Genomic DNA, 12,306 nt, shown 5'->3' with positions numbered 1-12,306 from the left:
AGGTCAAAGACGATAAGATGGTGATCATTCCATGGACATGGGGTGATATTGAGAGACAAGACATGGAGATTGTGGATAAGTACCCAGTCCAAAGTATGTCCCTCTTTGTGTGTGGGGTGTTTAAGTTGGTGAAGCCCAATAGCCTGGATGGAAGGAACGAGAGAAGTGGCAATCGAGTTAGTCCTATCATTTAAATTAAATTAAAAATAAATTAAAGTCTCCCAGTAGTATAGTATTGGTGGTAGGCTTGGTAAGATTCCCAAGGAAGGTAAGTAATTGCTCTTCAAAGGTTGGACAGTGGATAATCACAATATGAATGGTGGTATTATCATCAATCCGTAGTTTAATAGATAGGTGGTCACAAATGTCAGGTACGATATAGTATGGAGAGTGTGGATTTGAAAGGAATCTCTAAGAATGAAAGCAACTCCTCCACCTCTTACCTCAGTACGGTCAGAATTGGTGATTTATAAATCTGGGGGGGGTGGCTAATAGGGCAGCGTGGTTAATCACTGTAGTGAGCCATGTTTCAGTTAGGCAGATAATGTCTAGGTTATGTACTGTCAATAGGTCAGCCCCTTCTCTGGCATGTTTAACAATAGAGCTGGTATTCAGTAATGCCATCTTAAGCTTTATTGGTGGCTAACGTTACACCTGCAAGGGCAAGGTAGTCTGTATCATTTGCATGAGTAGCATTTATCCGGGAAGCTGTAGAGAAGGAAGAGGTGTTATGTCCTTCCTCATTGTGGGCCGCTTGTTCTGCAGGATCCTGCGTATCTGCAGATATGAAATCATGTGAAGTAAGAGGGGAGGGCTTTATATTATTTGTTAAGGTGTTGGATGACTAATTTTGTTTACTATCTAGAGTGCTATCGGAGGCAGGCTCACTAATAGGCGGGGGGAGGAATAGAGCAGCACTTAGTTTGTGCCGGTCTAGTATGTCGGCAAAACGGGGAGCAGTGTAGCAAGAGTCGGTGGGGCGGTTATGTACTTTCCAAGTTTGCTTCTAGTGTTGTCAATGGCCTGATTTGGGGGTGGGTGGGGTGCATGGTAAAAAAGAGAGCAAGAGTACAACTGGTAAAACACAAGGATTAAGATGGTATTCACTTATTATGCAGCACAGACTAGCACAGTCTGGCTGGTCCCCAACGCGCCGGCGCCAATGCGCCCGACGACAAAGAAATAGGCACAAGGACTACAATACCGAAGGGTGTTGTAGTTCAGTCGCCCTGCAATGAGATCGCAAGGGAGCATTAATCAGGTATGGTAGAAGCCCTTGAGAAGTTATAAAAATATTACGGTGGTACGGTGGAGATGTTAAAACAAAGCGTTTAATTTAAAAATCAGAATATAATATCAAAATGCAAGTAAAATGTCCTAGTACAAGGGGGAAATGAATAATTGGTTTTGATGGCAATACTTGGCAATGTTGAGTCCTTGGGGTGTTTTTACCAAAACCATTCAATTGTGCGACTATCATGGTCTTTGATTTTATTAGGTGGTGTGTCATAGCAGTACCTGGCAACCAGGACTGGAGCAGATTATAATCCCTACCTGACCACGTATGGTACTTCCTGGGTATGTGATGACTGGAGTTGGTGAATGGCTGAGGTACCTCCAGACATGGTGAAAGTGCCTATAAAGCTGCCAAATCCTTTTGCATTGACAATGCTTTTTAAAATGAGCGTGAGCTTTTATTTGCTTGCATATTTCCTGACCTGACTAGGTTAAAACTGAAGCACTTATGACCAAGAAAAATAGGAGCAAATCCTGTTCTTTCTTCATTTTAAAAAAAAATCCTAGAACATTCTTTAAAATGTGATCCTGTGTGTGGGGGTGGGTGGGTTGGGACATGGTGTGCACTCATATTTGCATTCCCTGCCCAAGGCACATTCTGCTCAGTATGGTGGATTAAACTTGGAAAGCAATTTTGATAAGCATACAATCTATCCGCAAACACGACCTTCAGTCCAAAGTTTATTTTCTAGCTCAGCAGTGGTTAAATTAACAAATAGTTGAAAGATGACAGTGTTTGTTGCTTGGTCTCCTAGTTATGTTACTTGAAAGTGTATAGAAAGGTTGCCCTCTTATGGTGTACAAACACACTCTAAATATTCAGAAGGAAGGTGATTTTGGGGGATCATTAAACTGTTTTCTATACTTGATTGGGAGACACTATTTGACACAACGCACCTTTCTATGAAATGTTCCCTAATTATTTAGAACTTGCTTTAACATAACTTAGAAACAAGGCTTTCCATATTTTCTAAAACTTAGCCTTTAAAAAAAAAGTTACCAGAACATTGTCTTCTGTTTATTTTAATTGAATATTGCTTCATTTCAGATCTCCTTTGATTATTCTAAATGTGTTCTCTCCTCAGATACCCCCATTACTGTAGCAGCAGTATGTGCTGGGTCAGGAAGCAGTGTCCTACAGGGGGTGGAAGCAGACCTGTATCTCACAGGTATGGTGTTATCTAGCATTTTAATTCCCATAATACTTGTTGTGGTGCACACAGTAGATTGAATTCTTTCCTTAAAATGTATTTTTTACCTATCATGCTGGTACTCTTTTACTGCTGAAGAACGAAGGGCAGTCACCTGGCTGGGATTGTAACTTGGGACCTGTATGTTAAGCACTTCTCTTGTTTTGGTGCTTTGTCCACTGATATATATGCCAAGCAACTTTGGGATTGGAAATCCCCAGTTCGTTACCACAATGACATTATGACACATGTAAATATTGCAGATGCAATATTTATGCAGAAAGAGCAAAGGGTTTAGAAGAGGACAGTTTTGGGAGTGGCAAAGTTGTATGCCATACCGAAAAATGCTATTTTGTTACCTTTTACCCTTCTTTCCAGTGGGTGTGATTTGATGATTTCCTGGACAAACCTGAACCCCTGGATGCTATAAATGGCTTCCTGGAATTTCCTTATTGTTGCACCACCCCTGAGAACAGTAAATTATTCTGGTCCTATTGATTTAGCTGAACCCTTTGTCCTTTTGGGATCTCCTTGCTTGTGAACCCTGCCATTCATCGGAGTTCAGATCTTGTAATGTCCCTATAAAGATAGCTAGGCATAATATCCCATCACCTTTCCTTTATATTTAACTTTTTAAACTGAACTGTTCATTCTGTAATGAACCACTGTAATCACAGCCTTAGTTTTGTATTCATATGATATTAATTTTAAACTCCTAAAAGAGATTACAAAAGATTGTTTCCTAAATGTGCTGTCCATTTAAATAAGTGAGTTATTTTGTGTGTCTAGAAATCATTGCTGTGTCCTCTTTAGAGTTTCGAAGTGACCTAAATGCTTTGATTATAACAAGTGCTCAGCAGTGTGTCCTGGAATCCTGTTGCAAAGACCGGTCTTGAAATCTAGAATAATATATTCAGCCAAACTTGTAAAGGTGGATATTACGTTGATGCAGTGCCATTTTTGTTCACTACACTTCTATGGCATAATCTGTTATACTTTCAGAGAGGACATCTGACCATTTAGTTCCAAGTCCTGTTTTAAAGTACTATTTTCAGAGTAATTTCTTGTAAGAACACATTTTTATTCTCGGTGTATAAAACCAATTTGCTGAAATGTTTCTAGCAATATTGTCCTATGGTGCATTAAGCTATCCGGTGTCTGCCTTGTTGCTGGACTCGTCAACTCAAATATATTCATCCAGCGAAAGGCTGCACATACAGGAATATTGATTTTTTTTAAAACACTTTTTATTGGCATTTTTGGTAAGGTTACATTTCAAGGCTGCGTTTAGTAAAGGTATCCGTTAGCCAAGTGAGGTGTAAAAGAAACAGGTAACAACAAAGATTAACAACAAACATGCACAGTCTTTTTGTGAGGATGTCTTCGTTCAACAGGTATTCTGGAGGAAAGGAGTGTGAAGGCAGGGTTCCGGGGCTTGCGAATGTTCGGGGTTCAGGTACTAGGTGGATCCGTGGTTGTTTAGTGTTAGGGTGGGCAGGCACCTCAGGGGGGCTTGTGATCAGCAGCGAAGGGTATGTCGCGGAGGAGAGCTTTCCACGCTTCCAGGGTGTTGTTTACGTCGGTTGTTCCAGTGGTGGCTCCATCTTGCCAGGCCCTGGTCTCGGCTGTGGTCCAACGCTCTAGTTCTCTAAGCCAGTGTTGGTATCTCGGGCCTGGCTTAGATTTCCAAGCCATAGCTATGGTTCTTTTGGCTAGGATGCAGGAGATGTCCATCAGCTTGACCACTTGTTTGATCTTGCTCAGTCTGGGGTAAGTTCCGAGGAGGCATTCCTGGGGGTCCCAGTTGTATCTGGTGATGCCGGCTTCCGTGCAGGTTTGCTTTATTTTGGACCAGAATTGCGACACCCTGTTACAAGACCAGAACATGTGCAGTAGGTCTGCTGGGATGGTGTCGCACCAAGGGCAGTTTGATGTTGTCTTATTGTTAAAGCTGGAGACTCTCTTCGGGGTCATGTATGTTCTGTAGAGGACGTTGAGGTGGATTTGTCGGAATCTGATGTTCCTGGAGACCTCACTGGGGTAAAGTAGCACTCTCTCCCATTCAGTGTCCGTGAGCGTGACCCGGAGGTCAATTTCCCATCTCTCTTTTAGTGCTGCGCTTTTAGGGTTGGGTCTGTCTATTAGTCGGCCGTAAAGGCGGGTTATTGGTTTCCAGCCGTCTGAGAGTTCATGCATCTCGTTAAGGAGGGGGTTGGGGTTGGGTTCTTCTGGCCATTCAGGCCATTTCGTCTTTGCAATCTGTCTGAGACGATGGTACCACAGGAATTGGCCTCTGCTTAGTTCCTCTGATTCTAGGATCGTTTCGAATTCTCTGAATTTGGCGTCCTCGTATATGTCGCCCCAGGTGTAAATCCCAGCGCTCTCCCATTTTCTTGCCACTTTGAGGTCTGATATGGATTGGCATGCGTCCACAAGGATGGGGGTGTCGGGAGAGTACGGGTGAGTGATTTGATGGGTAGAGCAGGTTCTAGTCCAGATTTGTCTGCCCAGCTGCACAATCATAGGGACCCCTAGTTTTTGTTTAAGTGGGTTCCAGAGTAATTCCTTGGGAAACAGGTTGGAAGATGTTAGTCTTAGGAGACCTGATTCAGCGTTTGGGTCATCGTGGAGCCACCTTGTGACGTGGCTGAGTTGGGCTGCTAAGTAATACATGTGTAGGTCTGGGAGTTGTATCCCCCTTTCCTTGTGTCGCAGCGTGAGGATCTTCAGAGGTAGCTTGTGCCTAGCTGGGCCCCATAGGAAGTCTCTAATGAGCGAATCCAGTTTTTTAAAGAAGGGTATAGGGATGTAGTGGCAGACATTCGTGAAGCAGTAGAGGAATCTGGGTAGGATGATCATTTTCACAATCGCTGCCCTGCCCATCATGGCAAGTGGCAGCTTAGACCAGAACTTCATGGAGTTACGGAGTGCTTTTGTTGCTCTTTCAGTGTTGTGTTCGTGGGTAAGTTCTGGGGTATGTGTTATGTTGATTCCTAGGTAGCGGAACATCTTTGGTTGCCATTTTATCCCCACCTCCGGCAATTCTTCCATGCCTATCTTGTTGAGTCCGGCTAGTGGGAATGCGCAAGATTTAGATCTGCTAAATTTGATTCCTGAATAGTGGGCGTAGTTGTCCAGGACATCGAGTAGGACTTGTGCATTCACTTGTGGGTCTTGTAGGTATAAGAGAACATCGTCCGCATATAATGAAATTATGAAGTGTCTGTCGCCTAGTTTTATGCCTGCATCAAAGAACTGTCTTCTGCAGTAGATGGCGATCGGCTCCAGTCCCAAAACGTACAACATGGGTGATAGCGGACAGCCCTGCCTAGTGCCTCTTTGTATCGCCCAGGCTTCCGATATTATTCGCCCGGTCTTCACTCTGGCACTGGGTGAACTATAAAGGACCCTGACCCATCTCACAAAGCCTTCTCCAAACCCAAACTCAATCAGCACCTCGATTAACCACTCCCAGAAGATGGAGTCGAAGGCTTTGACCGCATCGAGTGAGAGCACCGCCAGATCCACAGGGCTTTCATGGGTTTCTGCTATGACGTGTTGCAGCCTCCTCAGATTGGCCGAGGTGTTGCGTCCCGGGATGAACCCATTCTGGTCCTCGTGTACAATAGACCCAATCACCCTCGCTAGCCTCTTAGCCAGAATGGTGGTTAAGATCTTGGCGTCGTAATTCAGCATCGCTAGCGGGCGGTAGGAGTCGCAGCGTTCGGGTGGCTTGTTTGGTTTAAGCATAGGGATTATGATGGTTTCCCTCATGGTGCTGGGAAGAATTCCTTCTTCGTATGCTTCCGTGTAGACTCCCAGTAGTATTGGAGTGATGGTGTCTTCGTAGGTTTTGTAGAACTCTGGGGGGAGTCCATCGCTCCCCGGAGATTTGCTGGTGGCTAGAGATCTGATCGCATCCTTGATGTCGTCGGCAGTGACCTCAGTATCGAGTGCTGCACGCTGGTCTTCGGCTAGTTTAGGGAGTTCGATCTCTTCCAGGGTGGCTCTGATGTCTTCTCTGGGTATTTGCTTGTCGTGGGAGTAGAGCTCGGAGTAGAATTCTGCAAAAGTGGTGTTGATGTCAGGTTGTGATTTGTGTGTGACTCCCCGTTCATCCTGGATCTCGGTGATGTAATGCCTCGGGTGTTCTCGATTGCACAACCATGCGAGTAGTCTGCCTGGTTTGTCGGCCTCTTTGTGTATCTTGGTAGTGTTGGTTGCAAAGTCGAATTTCGCCAGTCTGTCCCATGCCATTCGGCAGTCGTCTCGAAGTCCCCGCAGGGTCTCTTCCCCTTCAGTAGTGGTGTCCAGTTGGGACTCGAGGCGTGTTATTTCCGCTTCATGTTCTTCTAGTGTCTCTTTCAGGCGTCTCCGGATACCTCCCGCTCCAGAGATGGCTTCGCCCCGTGTTACCACTTTCATCGCCTCCCATAGCGTGCTCCAGCTCGATACAGAGCCTTTGTTATTGTCTATGTAATCTTCGAGTTTCATGCCAAGGTCTTCCTTGAACTCTTGATCAGTGAGTGCCATAGGGGACAGTCTCCATGTCGGAATCGGAGGCCTGGGGCCAGTCAATCTCCACTGCATGACCAGCGGGGAATGGTCAGATATCGATCTGCCTAGGTATGTGACGTCCTCTACCAGGGCAACTTGTTCCCTGTCGGTGAAAAGGTAGTCGATCCTTGTGTGAACCTTATGGGGGGCAGAATAGTATGAGTAGCTCCTTTCGTTTGGGTGTCGCGCTCTCCATATGTCCACCAGGTCTAGGTGTTCCAGAGCGTTGTTAAGGGCCGTGGTGGCGGCATTGCGTGATTGTAGTAGAGGCACCGACCTGTCCATCTCGCCATTACTGGTGCAGTTGAAGTCACCTCCCCAAATAAGGGTGCCCTCCCTGTTGTGGGCTATTTTGGGGCACAGCATTGCGATGTGCGATGGTATCCCGTGCTGCGGGAAGTAGGAGTTGACCAGGCAGATTGCGGTGTTTTCAATGGTCCCCCAAAGTATCAGGTATCTGCCCTCTTTGTCTGCTTCCGACCCCTGTAGGCGAAACGGGACGCTTGGGTTCACCCATGTGAAGACTCCCCGTGCGTACTTGGAGTACGCTGCTCCCTTTCCAGTGCCACCCCATCTCTCTGCTAGTTTGGAGGAGGATTCGGCCGTCAGGTGGGTTTCCTGGAGCATAGCTATAGAGACCTTCTGCCTGCGGAGATAGGAGTGAATGTGATTTCTTCTCAGGTAGGAGTTCATCCCGCGCACATTCCACGTTAGTATCTTTAGTTGTGATGTCATTTGGGTGTGTGGGTGATCTTTTTTTCCTCCTCAGAGGGTCTGCCCAGGGGGTTTGGGTTCCTGATAGGGCGATTTAGCATTCGTCCCTCGTACTCGCCTAAGTTGGAGTGGGGCCAAGCGAGAGCCGCGTTAATTTGGCGAACTGTAGTGTTGTTTGCTTCCGCACTGCAGAGTGCATGTGTTATTTGCGGGGTCTTGCGTCGGCGGTTGAGCATGCGGTCCGGTGCTTAGTTTCAGTCGTTAGTCTTTGGGGTGAGTGTCAGCGCCTTGGGCTAAGTTGTTGTCCTCCATCCACATGTTGGCTGCCTCCGGGGTTTCCAGGAAAATCGAGCGGCCCTTGTAGATGACTTTTAGTCTAGAGGGATAGAGCAGCATATACTTTAAGTTTAGGTGTCGCAACCTGGCTTTGATTGGCACAAACGAGTTTCTCTCCCTTTGCACTTTTGGGGTGTAATCTGGTAGACGGATATTTTGGTGTTGCCGCGTACGAGTGGGCCGATCTCCCTGGAGTGTCTGAGGATGACTTCTCTGTCTTGAAAATTAAGTATTTTTGCTATTATTGGGCGAGGATGGGAGCCCGGAGGGGGTTTCTTTTGGAGGGACCTGTGTGCCCTCTCAACAGCAAAGCCTTGCGTGAGTTTGCCTGCGCCCACCTCTTGTTGTAGTAGGGTCTCTATGTATGCAGTCGGGTTCGGGCCCTCGTCGCCTTCAGGGATTCCAAGTATCCTGATGTTGCCCCTTCTGGCACGTCCCTCGGCCTCCTCAGCCCTCGCCTCGAGAAAAGCCACCTTCCTTTCGAGGTCCGTCACCTTGGACCTCAGCTCCACAGTGGTTTCAGTGGTCTCTTTAATGGTCGTCTCAGAGGTGGCGACCCTATCCGTTAAATTCCTGGCATCCTGTCTCACAAGCTGAATGTCTGACCTGAATTCATCGATTTTGGTATCAATGAAGGTGCGCAGGGATGCTATGGCCTCCAGCACTTGTGCTTGGTTCTCGGTGGGATCCGCATTTTTCGGTTTTGGAGGTTCGGGGCTGGGGGGGCGTGGGTCGGCCGAGATTCTGGCCTTTGTGGAGACGTAGCTGTCCATCGTAGGAGGTTTTTGGTTTGCCTCTGGCAGACATGGCGGGCCTGAGGGCCGGGCGACGATGCCTCGATGGTGCGCTGCTCTCAAGTCTTGCGGGGGTGTTTCAATCCGCCAGGCAGGCAGTGTGGGGTGAGTTGATGGTGTTAGCGGTGGGAGGATGAGGGGGGGTTGGGCGCCACTGGGCTCCGGGCTCAGGTCTCAGAGCGGCGGCGGGCGCTGGAGCCGCGGCGATGTCAAGCGGGGCCCCCCCTGTCTCCTCACCTCCTGGGCAGCAGTCTCCGCTGCCGGCGTGTCGACGGCGGTCTCGGCGGCAATCAGGATGTTCCCGCCCGGACAGCAGGAGCAGGTCCAGGAGCTCTCGTCCGCGGCTCACAGCGTCCTGCGTGTCGGAGGGGCCGCGGGTGCTGAGTGCGAGTCGGGGCTGTATGGGAGTTTGTTCCCCAGGGTCTCGGCTGCAGACGAATCGCACCTCCGTGTGCTGGAGTTCTCGGCCGCGGTCCGCTCGGTGGTGTTAAAGCAGCGCAGGGGCCGCCATCATGGGTGCAGGCTGGGGCGGAGAGGGGGAAGGTGCGTGGAGGGCAGAGTCAAGGTTTCCCGGCTCCGATTTTACTCGGGGTTGCTGTCGCTGCTCGGCGGCAGATTCCGCCGTATTTTGTCCGAGTTTGTGGCTCGGGGGCAGGCTGCAAGCGGTCCGACGAGGATCGTAACGCGGCGTCTCGGCCGGAGCTCGGCGCCTTAGCTTCCTTCCACCATGAGCTCCAGGCCACGCCCCCCACATACAGGAATATTGATAGCAACACTTTGTACGAAGGGCTTCCTTCTCCAATTCTGCTTCATTGTTTTCGGTTGTTGGCCGTGCAGCATTTCGTAAGCAGTGCAGTTCCTTTTTTATACAAGGGTAATTTGCCAGCAATTCACCAGCCGAAAAAGCAGCAGGCTACATTATTTCTCATCTCCCTACGCAGGGGAGAGAGGGCAGGCAATTAGATGGTGGCAGATGCTAAGGTGGTTTGTGACAGGGACCCAATCTGCACAAAAGAAACCTAAGCTGCAATTGCCAATGGCAGAAAGAGCAACATTATGACGTAGATCCATACACTTGATGGATGTAGACCTGTTTGGGTATTCTATTCATGTCCTGTGGGTAATCTCTGATGGCTTTGGAAATGTCATGGATAGCTCACTGTATCTCCCTGTTTAGTATCTGGGAATAGGTATAGCAATGGCCAATCTAGTTTGGGACCTAGGGTGTCCTCAGGTGACAGAGAACAATATTGTCTTCACAGCGGAAGAGGTTCTGCTGGCTATTAACAATCAAGGTAGGAACAGGGTTTCTGGCCCGGATAACGTCACTGCAGATTTGTTTATGGCACAGCCGCACCTGTGGGCCCATGTTTTGACTCTGGGATTTAACACCGTTTCCTCCGGAGGCCCTATTCCCATCTCTTGGTCTCGCACGTTGATCTACCCAATATACAAAAAGAGACAGAGGGCCCAGCCAGCATCCTACAGACACATTTCTTTGTTGGATTCAGCATTTAAATAGGGCTATTCTAGGAAGACTAGAGTCTTGGGTCCAGAGCTCAAACATCTTTTCCCCTATTCAGCAGGGGTTTAGGCCTGGCAACAGCAGAGCAGGTCCTGAACCTTTATTTGGTAATGGCACACTCCCTGTTCATTAAGGAGAAGCCTATCTTTTTCGCCTTTGTGGATCGGAGTACTGCGTTTGGTAAGGTCAACCGTGCTAGGTTGTGGAGTGTACTCAGATCCATGAACTGGCCAGACGCTTAGGTGGACCTAATGGAAAGATTGCACCACTCTATAGTGCCCCAAGTTAGGAGTAGAGGCAGTGGTCAACGCACCCCTACTTTCATGCTGGAATGTGGGGTGCGCCAAGGCTGCGTCCTGCCCCCCCTTATTTTCTGTCTTTATACAAACGGCCTATATGAACAACTATTGAAATCCTCCTCTCACTTCCCTAGGCTGGGCAACAGGTGTCTGCCTTTACTTGCCTACGCTGATGACAGTCTTACTAGCCTGCACCCCCAGATCGTTACAACGCTTTGTCGATGACAATTCTTGCTTTATGAACACTCTTGGGCTTAAGATAAATGCCCAGTAAATCGGCATTCATGCTTTGCTGTGGGAGGAAGAGTCACCCAAGGTTTTAGCTATCTCCTGCAAAGGGCAGTCAATCCCAAGAGTGAATCATTTCGACTATCTGGGGGTGAGAATTTCAGCAAATTTTGGAGCAGAGGCTTGTGTTGAGAAGCAGTCGCAAACATTTAAGCAGGCCATGGGGGGCTGGGGAGGGGGATTCAGAGCTTCTGGGCTCTTTCAAAGCGAAGCCGTTAGAATTTGTGCTGAAAGTTTTCCATGGCAAAGCTGCTTCAGTGGCAAGATATGTAATGGGGCTGTGGAGCTTTGGTAAATTGGAGCCTATTCAAGTGGCTGAGAATGATTTTTTAAGAGCATTTTGGGGCTGCCTGTTTCTACCCCCAATTTTGCAGTTCAAGAGCTTACCTGCCGGTTTTTGGGTGATCTGGCCACATTCTTACTGGTCAGCCATTGGTTCAGGATTTGCGGGAATACTAAAGATTTTTTGACTCGAGAATTAATGAGCTATTTGGTGTCTAGAGACCTCCATTCAAAAATCCCATGGCTCGGATATGTGAAAACAAGGTTGGCTGAAGCTGGGGTAGATTATCATTTCAATAGGCCAACTCTGCCGTCTCCTGTGGCTTCATAGTTTGCAAGAACAAGTATGCTCCAGTCTCTCTTGACCACTAGAGTCTTTGGAGCTCATGAAGCCAGCTAACAGTGCTCATTTGATAATTAGTTCATGTGGCCTTCAAAAATACCTGAGCCGGGCCAATCGCCCATCCCAGCGCTTTCCTGACTGAAGGGCCTGTTTTAACTGCATACATCCGAGACCCGCGACATTGGTTTGGTCCAAAGGGAGTGTGGATCATTCATGGACCCTTTGTCTCACTGATTAGGGATCAAAAATTCAAGCCCATTTTAAAGGGCCGGGTCTTTCATTATTATAAGCCTGCTTTGCATTATCTATTGCAGGCAGATTTTGGTCAAGTGGGATGGGCTGCTTTGATGCTCCTAAAGCATGCTTTATAATTAAAAGAACACCTATTGAATTGTCTGTTCATGATTTTACAGTTTTGTTAGAAAGTTTTTAGGATGATATTATTTGTTTGATATTTTATGGGTAGTATGATGTCATTTGTTGTGTTTTTATGGTATGCAATGTCTTACTGCAATAAACTTACTTGAATTGAAATTAAATTTGCACAGTACAGTAAGTCATGTTGACATCCAGTTAATTCACTGGTTTGGCTACTTCCCTTCAGTTGGGTGATTTGGTGCCGGTCTACTCGATGGCGAGCCAACACACACTCCACCAGGTGGAGCATGTTTGTCTGGCCAGA

At 47.7% G+C, this 12,306-nt stretch overlaps 1 protein-coding gene across 1 annotated transcript in view; it reads left to right on the top strand.

Annotated features, from left to right (window-relative positions):
- NIF3L1 (NGG1 interacting factor 3 like 1) overlaps positions 1-12,306 on the top strand; it is a 278,588-nt gene that overhangs the window by 244,045 nt on the left and 22,237 nt on the right. The window contains exon 6 of the mRNA XM_069651734.1: positions 2,382-2,465. Within this exon, the coding sequence (XP_069507835.1) occupies positions 2,382-2,465 (84 nt within the window). The remainder of the gene's footprint in view (positions 1-2,381; positions 2,466-12,306) is intronic.

This window comes from Ambystoma mexicanum, chromosome 3p (assembly GCF_040938575.1).
Source record: "Ambystoma mexicanum isolate Mex_15411 chromosome 3p, UKY_AmexF1_1, whole genome shotgun sequence".
In the NCBI taxonomy this organism is placed as follows: Eukaryota; Metazoa; Chordata; class Amphibia; order Caudata; family Ambystomatidae; genus Ambystoma; species Ambystoma mexicanum.
The sequence above is the reverse complement of the archived record's forward strand: the minus strand, read 5'-3'. Positions and strand labels throughout refer to the sequence as shown.